The sequence below is a fragment of the Salmo trutta genome, chromosome 20 (assembly GCF_901001165.1).
Source record: "Salmo trutta chromosome 20, fSalTru1.1, whole genome shotgun sequence".
Taxonomy (NCBI): domain Eukaryota; kingdom Metazoa; phylum Chordata; class Actinopteri; order Salmoniformes; family Salmonidae; genus Salmo; species Salmo trutta.
In genome coordinates this window covers 26,884,051-26,902,734 of record NC_042976.1, presented here as the reverse complement: position 1 = coordinate 26,902,734, position 18,684 = coordinate 26,884,051, and the positions used below count along the sequence as shown (strand labels likewise).

At 45.7% G+C, this 18,684-nt stretch overlaps 1 protein-coding gene across 2 annotated transcripts in view; it reads right to left on the bottom strand.

Annotated features, from left to right (window-relative positions):
* Positions 1-18,684, bottom strand: part of LOC115155797 (vang-like protein 1) — a 51,114-nt gene that overhangs the window by 16,064 nt on the left and 16,366 nt on the right. For both annotated transcript variants that reach the window (XM_029702752.1, XM_029702751.1), the window contains 3 exons: positions 17,134-17,377; positions 16,504-16,678; positions 2,714-3,145 (listed from right to left, as the gene is read on the bottom strand). In XM_029702752.1, the coding sequence (XP_029558612.1) occupies positions 2,714-3,145; positions 16,504-16,678; positions 17,134-17,186 (660 nt within the window). In that variant the 5' untranslated portion in view covers positions 17,187-17,377. The remainder of the gene's footprint in view (positions 1-2,713; positions 3,146-16,503; positions 16,679-17,133; positions 17,378-18,684) is intronic.

Below are 18,684 nucleotides of genomic sequence, written 5' to 3'. Positions count from 1 at the left end.
ACAAAGGGAAGCACAGCCATGAGCAGCCCAGTGACACGAGCCTACCAGACAAGCTAAATGACTGCTATGCTCGCTTGAAGGCAAGCAACACTGAAGCATGCATTTGAGCACCAGCTGTTCCGGACAACTGTGTGATTTTATTTGATTTATTTAACCTTTATTTAACTAGGCGTGTGATCACGCTCTCCATAGACGATGTGAGTAAAACCTTTAAACAGGTCTAAGTTCACAAGGCCGCACGGATTACCAGAAAGTGTACTCTGAGCATGCGTTAACCAACTGGCATTGAGAGCATCCTGTCGGCCTGGTACGGCAACTGCACCGCCCACAACCGCAGGGCTCTCAAGAGGGTAGCCTTCCTTGTAGCTCAGTTGGTAGAGCATGGTGTTTGCAACACCAGGGTTGTGGGTTCGATTCCCACGGGGGGCCAGCACAGGAAAAAAAAAATGTATGAAATGTATGCATTCACTACTGTAAGTCGCTCTGGATAAGAGCGTCTGCTAACTGACTAAAATGTAAATGTAAATGGTAGTGCGGGGGAAAACGACCTGCCCTCCAGGACACCTACAGCACCCGATGTCACAGGAAGGCCAAAAAGTTCACCCAAGCCAACAACCACCCGAGCCACTGCCTGTTCATCCCGCTACCATCCAGAAGGCGAGGTCAGTACAGGGGCATCAAAGCTGGGACCGAGAGACAGAAGCTGTTTTTCAATCTCAAGGCCATCAGACTGTTAAACAGCATCACTAACACAGAGAGGCTGCTCCCTACACTCAGACTTGAAATCATTGGTCACTTTAATAAATGGATCACTTGTCACTTGAATAATGTTTACATATCTTACATTCTCATCTCATATGTATATACTGTATTTTATACCATCTATTGCATCTTGCCTATGCCACTCGGTCATCGCTCATCCATATTCTTATTCCATCCCTTTAGATTGTGTGTATTAGGTAGTTGTGGAATTGTTAGATTACTTGTTACTGCACTGTCAGAACTAGAAGCACAAGCATTTCGCTACACTCACATTAACATCTGCTAACCATGTGTATGTGACCAAATGAAATGGCATTTGAAGTGTCTTCACTGACATTTTCAACCTGTCCCTGACTGAGTCTGTAATACCAACATGTTTCAAGCAGACCACCATAGTCCCTGTGACCAAGTACACCAAGTTAACCTGACTAAATGACTACCGACCCGTAGCACTCATGTCTGTAGCCATGAAGTGCTTTGAAAGGCTGGTCATGGCTCATATCAATACTATTATCCCAGAAACCCTAGAAACCCACTCCAATTTGCATACCGCCTCAACAGATCCACAGATGATGCAATCTTTATTGCACTCTACGCTGCCCTTTCACACCTGGACTAAAGGAACATCTACGTAAGAATGCCGTTCATTGACTACAGCTCAGTGTTCAACACCATAGTGCCCTCAAAGCTCATCACTAAGCTAAGGACCCTGGGACTAAACACCTCCCTCTGCAACTGGATCCTGGACTTCCTGACGGGCCGCCCTCAGGTGGTGAGGGTAGGTAACAACACATCTGCCACGCTGATTCTCAACACAGGGGTGCATGCACAGTCCCCTCCTGTACTACCTGTTCACCCAGGACTGCATGGCCAGGCACGATTCCAACACCACCATTAAGTTTGCAGACGACAACGATGAGACAGCCTATAGGGAGGTCAGAGACCCGGAAGTGTGGTGCCAGGACAACAACCTGTCCCTCAACATGATCAAGACAAAGGAGATGATCGTGGACTACAGGAAAAGGAGGGCCGAGAACGCCCCCATTCTCATCGACGGGGCTGTAGCAGAGCAGGTTGAGAGATTCAAATGCCTTGGTGTCCACATCACCAATGAACTATCATGGTCCAAACACACCAAGACAGTCATGAAGAGGGCACGACAATGCCTATTCCCCCTCAGGAGACTGAAAAGATTTGCCATGGGTCTTCAGATTCTCAAAAAGTTGTACCATCGAGAGCATCCTGACTGGTTGCATCACCGCCTGGTATGGCAACTGCTCGGCCTCTGACCGCAAGGCACTACAGAGGGTAGTGCGTACGGCCCGGCACATCACTGGGGCTAAGCTTCCTGCCACCCAGGACCTCTATACCAGGCGGTGTCAGAGGAAGGCCCTAAAAATTGCCAAAGACTCCAGCCACCCTAGTCATAGACCGTTCTCTCTTCTACCGCACATCAAGTGGTACCGGAGCGCCAAGTCTAGGTCCAAAAGGCTAATTAACAGCTTCTACCCCCATGCCATTAGACTCCTGAACAGCTAATCAAATGGCTACCTGGACTATTTGCATTGACCCCCCCCATTTTTACGCTGCTGCTGCTACTCTCTGTTTATTGTCTATGCATAGTCACTTTACCTCTACCTACATGTACATATTACTTCAACTACCTGGTGCCCCCACACATTGACTCTGTACCGACATCCCCTGTATATAGCTTCGCTACCATTATTTGATTGTTGCTCTTTAATTATTTATTTTTCTTCTATTATTTTTTATTTAACTTCAGTTTATTTTAGTAAATACATTAACACTTATTTTTCTTAAAACTGTATTGTTGGTTAAGGGCTTGTAAGTAAGCATTTCACTGTACGTCTACACCTGTTGTATTTGGTGCATGTGACAAATACAATTTGATGTACACATACGTACACACACGATTATGAAACATACACACCTGTGAGTCGAGGATGCGGACCCCATAGAACAGCCAGTAGGAGATTGTGAGCAGCAGTGTGAGCATGGCCAGGAGGGCTCGGTACACACACACCCTGGGCAGGCTGGCACGGGCCTGGCGCAGGAAGATCGCCCACACAGCTAGCAGAAGAATGAGAAGTTTACAGGACACAGAGAGGAAGAGGCCCTCGCAGGCTGAGCCACAGGCCTGCAGCCTGGCCGGCCACAGCACCGCCGGGAGGACCAGGAAGGCCAGGGGGGTGGCCAGGACCAGTAGCCCCACACAGAGGCCCAGAGCTAGGGGAGCGTAGCGCCGACAGCCCTGCCCCAGGCCGTCCTCCGACCTCTTCCCCAGACCAACCACCTCCTCCTGGGATAGACTAAGCTCTGAGGTGCCAGTCACCGCCGTGGTGGTTTCCCCCCAGTTATCATCCTAAAAGAGAGAGGGGAGGGAGATAAAGAAAGGGAGAGGACAGGGAGAAGAGATTAAAACGTAGCATATGGTTGATAGCACAGACACATCCAGAGAAGAGAGTTGGAGGAAGAGTGAGAGAGGAAGAGAGTGAAAACAGAAAAGGACAGGAAGTCTCTGGAGGGATGTGAGAGACAAACCAAAGTAACAAACACACACTGGTAGATAGATACACATAAATGCTGGTTTTATTCCATTCTCTGTCTCTGCTACACACAAAGACAGACAGACTAGAGATAGTGACTAAATCCCTTGATGTTTACCGCAAACATCCCATCCGTCATTCTATTTAAAGAAGCCTTCGGTTTTCCTGGGGTTCTGTGTTATTGTGACAGGCTTTCAGCTCCCCACGGATCCACATAGAGGATGACAGTACACATTCAGACTGCTCATCATGACCAGGTAGGGATGACTCAGATGCGCACACACACCCATACAAACACACACAAGCATCTGAATCACAATAAGGCTGATGTTATGCAGGTCTAGCATTGCAAATTAAGAGTCAAATCCCCTCTTCCTGCTTAGGATGGAGATGATCATAAATGTGCCGTAAGAGGAAGGAGCACAGCGAGAGACTGATTAAAGACCTGTCTGCCGAAGAGAGCATTTCTCTTACTGCCAGTTATTCAGTTATTTACTATCTTGCTCTCTCTCTCTCTCTCTCTCTCCCTGGCAAGGAGCTGGGAACAGTGTGTGTGTGTGTGTGTGTGTGTGTGTGTGTGTGTCTGTGTATTCCATTCCATGAGAGGTAGATTGGAATACTGTAGCCAGCTTCTGTCAGATCACATACACTTACCCACATGACACCCCTAAAACTTCATCCCTTTGCCAGATGGACACACAACCTGATGTGCCATTAGAAAATGACACCGAAAGAGACCGGGACAGAAAGAGGTAGGGAGGAGGAAATCCTCATTGTGATTGCTGAGTAAAGGCTGCTTAATAACCCTCTGTGGTTCACTGTTTTTGCCTATACACCATCATCCCCTTCCTTTAATTCAACTTTGCCAAACAGGAGACGAGTGGGGGGGGGGGGGGTAAACAAGAGAGGGGGTGAGAAAGACACAAAACGTTAGAAAAAGAGAGAGAAGGTGAGAACGATGGAGAGAGCGACAGAGAATGGAGATAAACATTAACCTGGTGACCGCTATTTGAGAGAGTGATGTCACAGGAAGGTCAGCTCTTTTAAAATAATCTTAACACTTGCACTGCCAAGACGGTCAATCTGACCGTTTTCAATTTTGTAAAACCTTGAACCCACCTATCCCTGACTTTTGCTAAATATGTGTATTTTAAACTTCAGCAGTACTTTCAGACAAATATCACAAAAGACAAAAACTTTCAGCATTTTATCCTCAAAGCGCCATGATGGCCATTTGAGCGTATGCATATTTAACAGTAGAATAGCTGGGCCTTGAGGAGCACCAATAGCCACCAGTCTAATAAATCCATTTAACTAGAAAAGCCAGGCCTCACTGGACCCCTTTTCGTGCCAATGTCTTTTTGCTTGTGTTTATGGTAACATTAGTATACCAAAATGTAAATATTTTAAAGAACATAAAAATGTTAAATGTGACTGCAGGTTATATGTAAAAACGAAAAAGCACCAAAAACTGAATTAAGTGGAAAATCTATTTTATTGGTGGAGTGCCTTTGTTACAACTATGAAACAAAAGAATGTGCATTGAAACTATAAAAAATTATATTTTATTAACGACAAAACAAATAAAATACCCAAACTGCAAGACACCTGGTCAATGAAGAAAACATCAGTAGTCTAAACATCAGTATAGGCGCCAAGTGTGGTTGTGAACAGTGAAAATCAGCACAAAAGCAATAATTGCATTATAATGAATATAAAGTGTTGATATGACAGCTGTTAAAAAGTCTATTATTGTCAGTTATTAGACACAATCTGTGGCCTCACTCATGTTTACAGTACCGTGTGTCTTCACGCAACAGTTGGATCTCATGTAGCTGTTATCCCTTGTCCTAAAAGTCACCACAAATCGTTGTCACTTTCACTTGATTGCAAAAATTCGCTTGCCGGTTGAAACCGGTGTCGTGGGTTCTGTTCCGAGCGAATCTGCCCACCTTGCAGTTTTTCCTCCATGGGAGCTGTGCACAATTCGGCTTGCGCAATGGCTCACGTGGAATCTTTTCTGCTGCCCTCTCTGATGAACTGACCCTGACCACAGGGGGGTGTCCTTTCACCGTTGTGGTTCTCCATCTACACTAATGAGATGAAGATCCAGGGAAACATTGTGAGCCTTTTCAAGTACGCGGACGACATGGCTCTGTTGGGACTCTTTTTTTAAAGATGCCAACGTCATTTTAAACAGACCAACAACCTTCAATTGATGCCGGTCAAATGCCCTCCACATCAATGTGAAGAAAACAAACTAAGGAGCTGATCATCAACGGCAACAACTTGCCAATGTCCCAACTACCATCTCTGAACGACCAATCAGTGGCGGTGGTTGAGCGTTTCAAATACCTAGGGACACAAATTTATAACATGCTGAGTTTCACAGGGAATGCAGACAGTATCTTTTTTAAAGCAAGTCAGCACCTGTTTTTAATCAGGCAATTGAAGGGGTTTGTGGTCAGTCATGATGTTCTGGAGAGGCTGTGCAGCAGCTTGGTGGAGAGCATCCTTACGTTCAATATGACAGTCTGGTATGGTAGTCTGAGCGTGGGGAGCAAAAGCAAAAACTGACCAGAATAGTAAAGTAATTGGTCGACCACGGGCACAGTTGACCAGTCTGTTCCACAAGGCAACCATAAAGAAGGCACTGGCTGTCGTTGGCGACCCCTCCCACCCTCTACATTCTCAGTTTGAGAGGCTTCCCTCTGGCCGGCGCTTCAGAATGCCCATGGCCAAGAAGAACGTGTTAAAACATTAATTTGTTCCTTGTGCGGTTGGACTACTAAATGCAACGTAAATTGTATCAGTATATTATATATTTATCTATCCGGTGCAGTTGAGACAGCGGTCATTTGTGAGTAAATGTATCAAGGTCCTCTATGTTTTTAGTGTATGCAATATGATGGACTAGTATGTGATCCTTTCAATGGAAGGTGACGCCAAAGAAAAATGTCTGTTCTGGATGGACAATAAAGTTTTATTCTATTCGATTCCCTCCTGCCCTTGGGTGAGGTTCATACACTGATTGAACAACACGTGTGCGTTGATAGCAGCCAAGTCCAGCATGTTGTAGCGGCGAGTTCATCCTTTCACCGAGTACACCCATGCCATCTGATCCAACACATTATCCGACACTCGCTCACTTGCTGCCTGATATGGATCCATTCCCAGATATGGAAAGCCAAATCAGCATGAATCAGATTAATAATCCTCAGAGATGTCACAATCCACTCTTCCCCGCCATCTGAGTCGTTTTCATCTTGTAGCAACTCTAACACAGCATGTGCATCCATTCGTCTTGGTCTTGCCATTGTAAATTACACACACTGACTGTGTAGCCTACTCCAAGTAGGCCTAGAATAGACTAATAAGACTGCTTGGATTCGGTGGACTGATATAGGGTACACTGTTTTGAGATTATACACTGATCATACACTGGTGTTAAAATGGCACCGGAGAAGAAGGCAGACGTTTTACATGTACCCAACCGATTGTGTTTTTCGTTCGTTTATTTGCAACTTATTTTTTTACAAATTTTGTACATAATGTTGCCGCTACCGTCTCTTATGACCGAAAATAACTTCTGGACATCAGGACTGCGATTACTCACCACGGATTGGCAGAATCCTTTTTTTCCTTTAACGAGTCTGACGAGCCCGACACGAATGATATACTGCTTTCTCGGGAACAGGCCCAGATCCCCACGATCTGCGTGAAGAGAAGGCGGAGAAAAAGGGACGATCGAATAAACCCCCACTTCCTTCCATTCTGCTAGCAAACGTGCAATCTTTGGACAATAAAATAGATGACCTACGTGGAAGATTAAACTACCAACGGGACATTCAAAACTGTAATATCTTATGCTTCACGGAGACGTGGCTGAACGACGACACTATCAACATACAGCTGGCTGGTTATACACTGTACCGGCAGGATAGAACAGCGGCGTCTGGTAAGACAAGGGGCGGCGGACTATGTATTTTTGTAAATAACAGCTGGTGCACGATATCTAAGGATGTCTCGAGCTGTTGTTTATATACCACCACAGTCAGAGGCTGCCACTAAGACAACATTGAATGAGCTGTATTCTGCTATAAGCAAACAAGAAAATGCTCACCCAGAGGCGGTGCTCCTAGTAGCCGGGGACCTTAATGCAGGGAAACTTATATCCATTTTACCAAATTTCTATCAGCATGTTAAAATGTGCAACCAGAGGGAAAAAAATAATAAAATAAAAAAAACCAAGACCAGCTTTACTCCACACACAGAGACGCATACAAAGCTCTCCCTCGCCCTCCATTTGGCAAATCTGACCATAATTCTATCCTCCTGATTCCTGCTTACAAGCAAAAATTAAAGCAGGAAGCACGAGTGACTAGATCAATAAAAAAAGTGGTCAGATGAAGCAGATGCTAAGCTACAGGACTGTTTTGCTAGCCCAGACTGGAATATGTTCCAGGATTCCTCCGATGGCATTGAGGAGTACACCACATCAGTCATTGGCTTCATCAATAAGTGCATCGCTGACGGACGTCGTCCCCCCGATTTCAAGGAGCGGGACTCTAACCCGGAAGATTATAAGAAATCCCGCTATGCCCTCCGACGAACCATCAAAACAGGCATAGCGTCAATACAGGACTAAGATCGAATCGTACTACACCGGCTCTGACACTCGTTGAATGTGGCAAGGCTTGCAAACCATTACAGACTACAAAGGGAAGCACAACCGAGAGCTGCCCAGTGACACGAGCCTACCAGACGAGCTAAATTACTTTATGCTCACTTTGAGGCAAATAACACTGAAACATGCATGAAAGCACCAGCTGTTCTGGAAGACTGTGTGATCACTCTCTCCGCAGCCGATGTGAGTAAGACCTTTAAACAGGTCAACATTCACGAGGCCGCAGGGCCAGACGGATTACCAGGACATGTACTGCGAGCATGCGCTGACTGGCAAGTATCTTCACTGACATTTTCAACCTCTCCCTGTCCGATTCTGTAATACCAACATGTTTTAAGCAGACCACCTTTGTGGATGTGCACAAGAACACGAAGGTAACCTGCCTAAATGACTACCGACCCATAGCACTCACGTCTGTAACCATGAAGTGCTTTGAAAGGCTGGTCATGGCTCACATCAACATTATCCCAGAAACACTAGACCCACTCCAATTTGAATACCGCCCCAATAGATCCACAGATGATGCAGTCTCTATTGCAATCCACACTGCCCTTTCCCATCTGGACAAAAGGAACACCTATGTGAGAATGCTATTCATTGACTACAGCGTTCAACACCATAATGCCCTCAAAGCTCATCAATAAGCTAAGGACCCTGGGACTAAACACCTTCCTCTGCAACTGGATTCTGGACTTCCTGACCGACCGCCCCCAGGAGGTAAGGGAAAGGTACAGTTGAAGTCGGACTTCAACTGAAAAGTGTGTCAGCTCGCTTCTCTCTCTCTTTACATTTGAGGTTCTGGGTGTTTGTGACCATTATCAACTCTCTATTCTCTTGTGTGTGTACAGTTGAAGTCGCAAGTTTACTAACACTTAGGTTGGAGTCATTAAAACTCGTTTTTCTCGTTAACAAACTATCGTTTTGGCAAGTCGGTTAGGACATCTACTTTGTGCATGACAAGTAATCTTTCCAACAATTGTTCACAGACACATTATTTCACTTATAATGAACTGTATCACAATTCCAGTGGGTCAGAAGTTAACATACACTAAGTTGACTGTGCCTTTAAACAGCTTGGAAAATTCCAGAAAATGATGTCATGGTTTTTGAAGCTTCTGATAAATGATGTCAACTAGCCTGAGTCAATTGGAGGTGTACCTGTGGATGTATTTCAAGGCCTACTTTCAAACTCAAACTGGGAAAATCAAAAGGAATAAGAATTGTAGGCCTCCACAAGTCTGGTTCATCCTTGGGAGCAATTTCCAAACGCCTGAAGGTACCACGTTCATCTGTACAAACAATAGTACGCAAGTATAAACACCATGGGACCACGCAGCGTCATACCGCTCAGGAAGGAGACACGTTCTGTCTCCTAGAGATGAACGTACTTTTGTGCGAAAAGAGCAAATCAATCCCAGAACAACAGCAAAGGACCTTGTGAAGATGCTGGAGGAAACAGGTACAAACGTATCTATATCCACAGTAAAACGCATCCTATATCAACATAACCTGAAAGGCCACTCAGCAAGGAAGAAGCCACTGCTCCAAAACCACCATAAAATGCCAGACTACGGTTTACAACTGCACATGGGGACAAAGATCGTACTTTTTGGAGAAATGCACTCTGGTCTGATGAAACAAAAATAGAACTGTTTGGCCATAATGACCATTGTTATGTTTGGAGGAAAAAGGGGGAGGCTTGCAAGCCGAAGAACACCATCCCAACCGTGAAGCACAGGGGTAGCAGCATCATGTTGTGGGGGTGCTTTGCTGCAGGAGGGACTGGTGCACGTCACAAAATAGATGGCATCATTGGGTAGGAAAATTATGTGGATATATTGAAGCAACATCTCAAGACATCAGTCAGGAAGTTAAAGCTTGGTCGGAAATGGGTCTTCCAAATGGACAATGACCCCAAGCATACTTCCAAAGGAGGAATGGGCCAAAATTCTCCCAACTTACTGTGGGAAGCTTGTGGAAGGCTACCCGAAACGTTTGACCCAAGTTAAACAATTTAAAAGGTAACGCTACCAAATACTAATTGAGGGTATGTAAACTTCTGACCAACTGGGAATGTGATGAAAGAAATACAAGCTGAAATAAATCAATCATTCTCTCTACTATTATTCTGACATTTCACATTCTTAAAACAAAGTGGTGATCCTAACTGACCTAAGACAGGGAATTTTTACTAGGATTAAATGTCAGGAATTGTGAAAAACTGAGTTTAAATGTATTTGGCTAAGGTGTATGTAAACGTCCGACTTCAACTGTAACAACACATCCGCCAAGCAGATCCTCAACACAGGGGCCCCTCAGGGGTGCGTGTTTAGTCCCCTTCTGTACTCCCCGTTCAATCATGACTGCACGGCCAGGCACGACTCAAACACCATCATTAAGTTTGCCGATGACAACAGTGGTAGGCCTGATCACCGACAATGACAAGACAGCCTATAGGCAGGAGGTCAGAGACCTGACCGTGTGGTGCAAGGATAACAACCTCTCCCTCAACATGATCAAGACAAAGGAGATGATTGTGGAGCCCCCATTCTCATTGACGGGGCTGCAGTGGAGCAGGTTAAGAGCTTCAAGTTCCTTGGTGTCCACATCACCAACAAACTAACATGGTCCAAGCACACCAAGACAGTTATGAAGAGGACACGATAAAACCTATTCCCCCTCAGGAGACTGAAAAGATTTGGTATGGGTTCTCAGATCCTCAAAAAGGTTCTACAGCTGCACCCTCGAGAGCATCCTGACTGGTTGCATCACCGCCTGGTATGGGAACGGCTTGGCCTCCGACCGCAGGCACTACAGAGGGTAGTGGGAACGACCCAATATATCACTGGGGCCAAGCTTCCTGCCATCCAGGACCTCTATACCAGGCAGTGTCAGAGGAAGGCCCTAAAAATTGTCAAAGACTCCAGCCACCCTAGTCATAGACTGTTCTCTCTACTACCGCACGGCAAGTGGTACCGGAGCGCCAAGTCTAGGTCCAAGAGGCTTCTAAACAGCTTCTACCCCCAAGCCATAAGACTCCTGAACACCTAATCAAATGGCTACCCAGACTATTTGCATTGCCCCCCAAACTCCCTCTATGCATGCATCTATGCATAGTCACTTCAATAACTCTACCTTCATGTACATATTACCTCAACCGGTGCCCCCGCACATTGACTTGTTACTTTTATTTCTTATTCTTTTCTGTATTTTTTTTTAACTGCGTTGTTGGTTAGGGGCTCGTAAGTAAGCATTTCACTGTAAGGTCTACACCTGTTGTATTCGGCGAATGTGACAAATAAAATTTGATCTGAACAAAAATATAAACATGCAACAATTTCAAAGATTTTACTGAGTTACAGTTCATATAAAGGAAATCAGTCAATTGAAATAAATAAATTAGGCCCTAATCTATGGATTTCACATGAGTGGGAATACAGATATGCATCCGTTGGTCACAGATACCTTTTAAAAAAAGTAGGGGTGTGGATCAGTGATCTAGTCAGTATCTGGTGACCACCATTTGCCTAATTGAAGTGGTCCTCAGTTGATCGAGCATGGTACTTGCAATGCCAGGTTTGTTGGTTCGATTCCCACAGGGGACCAGTACGAATGAAAATGTGTCACTCTGGATAAGAGCGTCTACTAAATGACTAAAATGTATTGCAACATCTCCTTCGCATAGAGTTGATCAAGCTGTTGATTTTGGCTTGTGGAATGTTGTCCCACTCTTCAATGGCTGTGCGAAGTTGCTGGATACTAGCGGGAACTGGAACACGCTGTCGTACACGTCAATCCAGAGCATCCCAAACATACTCAAAAGGGTGACATGTCTGGTAAGTATGCAGGCCATGGAAGAACTGGGACATTTTCAGATTCCAGGAATTGTGTAGAGATCCCTTGAGACATGGTGCTGTGCATCATCATGCTGAAACATGAGGTGATGGCGGCAGAAGAATGGCACAACTCAGGATCTCGTCACGGTATCTCTGTGCATTCAAATTGCCATTGATAAAATGCAATTGTGTTCGTTGCCCGTAGCTTATGCCTGCCCATACCATTCAAGATCATGGTGAGGATGATGAGCACGCAGATGAGCTTCCCTGAGACGGTTTTCTGGCAGTTTGTGAAGAAATTCTTCAGGTGTCCCGGTGGCTGGTCTCAGACGATCGCGCAGGCGAAGAAGCCGGATGTGGTGGTCCTGGGCTGCCTTGGTTACACGTGGTTAATTTTGTTTTGGGCCACATCTATTATTATTATCATCATCATCATCATCATCATCATCATCATCATCATCATCATCATCATCATCATTAATATTATGTGAAATTAGTTTCAATATACACTGCTCAAAAAAATAAAGGGAACACTTAAACAACACAATGTAACTCCAAGTCAATCACACTTCTGTGAAATCAAACTGTCCACTTAGGAAGCAACACTGATTGACAATACATTTCACATGCTGTTGTGCAAATGGAATAGACAACAGGTGGAAATTATAGGCAATAAGCAAGACACCCCCAATAAAGGAGTGGTTCAGCAGGTGGTGACCACAGACCACTTCTCAGTTCCTATGCTTCCTGGCTGATGTTTTGGTCACTTTTGAATGCTGGCGGTGCTTTCACTCTAGTGGTAGCATGAGACGGAGTCTACAACCCACACAAGTGGCTCAGGTAGTGCAGCTCATCCAGGATGGCACATCAATGCGAGCTGTGGCAAGAAGGTTTGCTGTGTCTGTCAGCGTAGTGTCCAGAGCATGGAGGCGCTACCAGGAGACAGGCCAGTACATCAGGAGACATGGAGGAGGCCGTAGGAGGGCAACAACCCAGCAGCAGGACCGCTACCTCCGCCTTTGTGCAAGGAGGAGCAGGAGGAGCACTGCCAGAGCCCTGCAAAATGACCTCCAGCAGGCCACAAATGTGCATGTGTCTGCTCAAACGGTCAGAAACAGACTCCATGAGGGTGGTATGAGAGCCCGACGTCCACAGGTGGAGGTTGTGCTTACAGCCCAACACCGTGCAGGACGTTTGGCATTTGCCAGAGAACACCAAGATTGGCAAATTCGCCACTGGCGCCCTGTGCTCTTCACAGATGAAAGCAGGTTCACACTGAGCACGTGACAGACGTGACAGAGTCTGGAGACGCCGTGGAGAACGTTCTGCTGCCTGCAACATTCTCCAGCATGACCGGTTTGGCGGTGGGTCAGTCATGGTGTGGGGTGGCATTTCTTTGGGGGGGCCGCACAGCCCTCCATGTGCTCGCCAGAGGTAGCCTGACTGCCATTAGGTACCGAGATGAGATCCTCAGACCCCTTGTGAGACCATATGCTGGTGCGGTTGGCCCTGGGTTCCTCCTAATGCAAGACAATGCTAGACCTCATGTGGCTGGAGTGTGTCAGCAGTTCCTGCAAGAGGAAGGCATTGATGCTATGGACTGGCCCGCCCATTCCCCAGACCTGAATCCAATTGAGCACATCTGGGACATCATGTCTCGCTCCATCCACCAACGCCACGTTGCACCACACTGTCCAGGAGTTGGCGGATGCTTTAGTCCAGGTCTGGTAGGAGATCCCTCAGGAGACCATCCGCCACCTCATCAGGAGCATGCCCAGGCGTTGTAGGGAGGTCATACAGGCACGTGGAGGCCACACACACTACTGAGCCTCATTTAGACTTTTAAGGACATTACATCAAAGTTGGATCAGCCTGTAGTGTGGTTTTCCACTTTAATTTTGAGTGTGACTCCAAATCCAGACCTCCATGGGTTGATAAATTGGATTTCCATTGATTATTTTTGTGTGATTTTGTTGCCAGCACATTTTTGAGCAGTGTAGTTTAGGTGTAGTTTGGACGGGCCAGCAACTGTTGTTTTGCAGTCAGAAAATACGCTATCTTATTATTTTAGTATTTACAGTCCATGTGCTTCTGGATCAATCAATACATTTTCTCATTTGCATTTTGTGTCCTGAGGAATCTTATAAACCATTTTACCATAATACATGTATTCATTAAGCAATTTATTATGAAATATTTATACAATTGAAATATCAACGGTCAGAATGACCATCATTGCCATTCTAGTAGTTATGAAATTCTGGCGCTCTGAGTGTTAATCAACCTACAAGATCATATAACTCTGTCCCATCTGATGTCTCCCATTGTTACATACATCTTAATGTGCTCTCACTCTTCTCCATGTTAAAGATCAGTGAACACAGCCTATATATTACCTAACATCTCTTAAAGCATGGTACATATAACTAATGAGCCTCTGTGTAGCAATGGTAGAGCAAATGCAGGCTAAAAGCTCTTCATTTACACTCTGTGGCTTAATCCCACAGATGAACTCAAAACTAATCAGAATGTACCATGTTATACAGACCAAAAGGCAGAGAAGGAGAGAAGAGGGGGGCAGAGAAGGACAGACAGAATAAGTGAGACAGACACGGTATAGAGAGACACAGAGAAGGAAAGCAAGAACGATGGAGACAATTAGAGATGGAGAGAGAGAGAGAGAAAGAGGGAATGAGCGAGGGAGAGGGAATGAAAGCGAAAGAGAAAGAGGGAAAGAAAAAAAAATAGAGATGGGTGGTGTTTGATGCTTGCTTGGCAGCCCTCTCCTCTGGTGGAGAGTGAATATAGATCATATTCAGAGCCCTGGTTAGGCCTGTTACACACTATAATTGCTCACAGACACATACAGTAACCTACTGACCCAACACACAAAAGAGCTTTAATGGCATGACTGGAGGTTATTCTGACGTGTGTGTGTGTGTGTGTGTGTGTGTGTGTGTGTGTGTGTGTGTCACATGGGTGTACTGGGCAAAAGAACAATGACATTCAGTGGCACACAAAGGAACCTCAATGGTATGGTTAAAGGTTTGTCTGACATTTGTACTGTATATGTTTGCGAGGCCAAAAAGACAAAAGAGCAAAGACATTCCCAATTTTATTTGCTTCCACTACTTCCAAAAGCCTCAGCCCTGCATCATGTGACCCACTGCCAGGTTAAGTAGAGTAGCAGGCTTGTTAGAGAGGCCAATGCCAACCCCATAGCCTTCAGGCACAACACAACAGTACCATGACACAGAACACAGCCTTATGACATTCTTCTCACCCGTCCGACATTCACTGTTGGCAACCTCTATGAATCACACACAGAGACACTGACAGTACACACTACTCACAGACACAGGCAAGCACACACACATCCTTACATCATAGGCATGCATGGATTATCCATATCAGCTTTCCTTAGAGTGGTGTTTGGCTGCATGCTAAGGCTAATCTCAGCCTACAGTATGTGAATTCCTCTGTGCCAGATTATATTAGCATTAGCCGTATCCATTTGAAAGAGCAGTGCTCTTAAGGCAGTGGCAGGGATGGGTGGATGCCATTTGGAAGCACTGCACTGTAATGGTAATGTGATATGATTACAGATGACCTTTTACACTAGTTGGTAGACAGTGGCTGAACAACATTGCAGACAATGGGTCTGTAAACCACAAGCTTACAATGACACCACAATGTGGAATGTTTGCAGCACGCTAGGATGAGTCAAACATCCAAATACAAAGAGACATGGAATGAGACAGACAGACGACTAGACAGAGACACGGTTTGTAGCTGTATAAATGTAAGCAGTGCTTCGGTAATGCAGCTGAGATGTAGCTGGTACTGCACTACTTGCGGCATAGACCATTCATGCACGTGCAGGCTCATCAATGCTTTCTGCATCCACACACACACTTCATGCAGGACCTTCCACTTACAAAGTCAAGTAGGTCAGAGCCCAGGGCACGAGACAGAGTATACTCCTCCTAACATAACTATCACCATTTCCCTCTTTATCTCTCCCTCCCTCTCTCTCTGCAGCAGTCTCCTTCACTTGATCCATCTCCCTCTCTAGCCAGTCTCTAGCCTTCTGACCCTAGCTTCATTAGCCCAGAGCTAAATCTCAACCCCATTGTCAGAGCATCTAAATCATAGGCTTGCTTCCAGATAACCATATGTGGATTTAAAATCACCACTTGGATTTAAATCAAGACACATTCTGACCCACATACAGAATGATTACACATAGAACCACATTACTACACACACAGCACAGAAACCCACACACACACACAGCACAGAAACCCACACACAGCACAGAAACACACACGCAGTAACAAAGAATGGGAAGTATAGTTCGCACAGGCCAAGGGGAGATTTGCAAATCCTCTGACCTATTTGACCCCTAGTCACCATGGTGATTATGACCCTGTCACGATGGTGATTATGATGGGCCCAGCTGTTTGAGTTTAAAACATCATGGTGTGCGACTCAGCTGGTTCCCTGCTTGACTGCGAGAAGGAGATTTGTTGGGAGATGGCTTCTGTACAGGGTTCCTGTAAGCAAGTGCTGTACAGTATAGTTATGTAGGGCTTTTTGAATCTTTCAGGCATGGTTTGTGTGAGTTTTGATTTGTTGGGTTGGAGCTTACCTGGAGGCTTGGAGCCTCGTCTCCAGTCACGGAGGTGGGGACTTCTAGCAGGGGCTCACTGTTGTGGTTGGGGGAGGCCTGAGGGGGCCCATAGGGGCTGTTGATGATTACAGACCTCTCTGACCGGCTGCTGTCCTTACTGCTGAGCTTACGCCGCTCACGCCGACTCTGCTCCCTATACACACACAGAATATGGCAACGAACAAGTGGATGAGGGAGGAGAGGAAAGCCCAATCCCTCCTAATTTGTCTCACACTCCCTCTCTCATTTACAGAACAAGTTAGAGTGAGTTAGTGAAATAGGTTAAAGGCAGTCAGCTGTGACAACCCTACTCCACGAGCTTTACCCATCACTCATCTCTCTCTCTCCCTCTTTTTTAAAACATCTGACATGAGGCTAGGCTTAAATTCAACTAACACACAGTGGGGACAAACAGCATTCAGTTGCTCTGCGGCAGATATAGACATAAGCATCTCCCTGATGGTACAGACAGGCCTGGATCTGAACACACTCATTGGCAACTTGTGTGTGTGTGTGTGTGTGTGTGTGTGTGTGTGTGTGAGGAGTGTGAGAGCGGAGAGAGAGAGCGAGAGAGAGAAGACAGAGAGAGGAAGTCAGCTGAGCTCTTACCTATGTCTGTTGGATCTGTTGGAGTAGCCAGAGTGGGTGGACTCGGTGTCCATGGTAACGCTGTTCAGAACCAGCGATTAGCCAGGTGTCTGAGGAGGGTGCCTAGGTGTGATGCAGGAGGGTGATGGTGGTCTGATCCAGGAAGAGATGGGTTAACTAACTAAACAGACTGGCAGCAGACTGAAGACGTCAGGGACCTATGTTGACAACAACCCTGTAGAGGTCCTTTAGTTGACACATTGACCTGTGAGAGAGAGAGAAAGAGAGCGGGAGAGAGCAGAGAGAGGAGAGAGAGAGAGAGAGAGAGGTCTGTCATCAATTTAAAAAAAAATACAGCTGAATTCTGTGCTTGCTATCAGAGGCCAATTCACAAAATTCACCACAGGTAAAGCTTAATGGAAGGCAAATGTAGGAGTTAAGTGCGAGCCTGTATCTGTTGAGACTTAGAGGCTAGCATGTTACAGTGATAGACATTAAGAGAAGTATTCTCCATTTCATTGTTATTAAAGCTATAAATAGGTGATGTGAGGAGTACGGTAGAGGATGACAGACGGGATGATTTGTAACCCAATCCCATCATCATCGGGGATGGTATTTAACAACACAGTGGCCTCCATCATTCTTAAATGGAAGAAGTTTGGAACCGCCAAGACTCTTTCTAGAGCTGGCCGCCCGGCCAAACTGAGCAATCAGGGGAGAAGGACCTTGTTCAGGGAGGTGACCAAGAACCTGATGGTCACTATGACCGAGCGGAGATGGGAGAACCTTCCAGAAGGACAACCATCTCTGCAGCACTCCACCAATCAGGCCTTTATGGTAGAGTGGCCAGACGGAAGCCACTCCTCATTAAAAGGCACATGACAGCCTGCTTGGAGTTTGCCAAAAGGCACCTAAAGGACTCTCAGACCATGAGAAACAAGATTCTCTGGTTTGATGAAATCAAGATTGAACTCTTTGGCCTGAATGCCAAGCATCATGTCTGGAGGAAACCTGGCACCATCCCTAAGGTGAAGCATGGTGGTCGCAGCATCATGCCGTGGGGGGTGTTTTTCAGCGGCAGGGAGACTAGTCAGGAACGGGGGAAAGATGAACGGAGCAAAGTACTGAGAGATCCTTGATGAAACCTGCTCCAGAGTGCTCAGGACCTCAGACTGGGGTGAAGGTTCACCATTCCAACAGGACAAGTCTCTGAATGTCCTTAAGTGGCCCAGCCACAGCCCGGACTTGAACCTGATCAAACATCTCTGGAGAGACCTGAAAATAGCAGTGCAGCGACGCTCCCCATCCAACTTGACAGAGCTTGAGAGCATCTGCAGAGAAGAATGGGAGAAACTCCCCAAATACAGGTATGCCAAGCTTGTAGAGCCATACCCAAGAAGACTCGAGCCTGTAATCGCTGCTTCAACAAAGTACTGAGTAAAGGGTCTGAATACTTATGTAAACGTGATAGTTCAGTTTTGGTATTTTTGATACATTTGATAAAATGTAAAAAAATATATATGTTTTTGCTTTGTCATTATGGGGTACTGTGTAGATTGATGAAGAAAATAA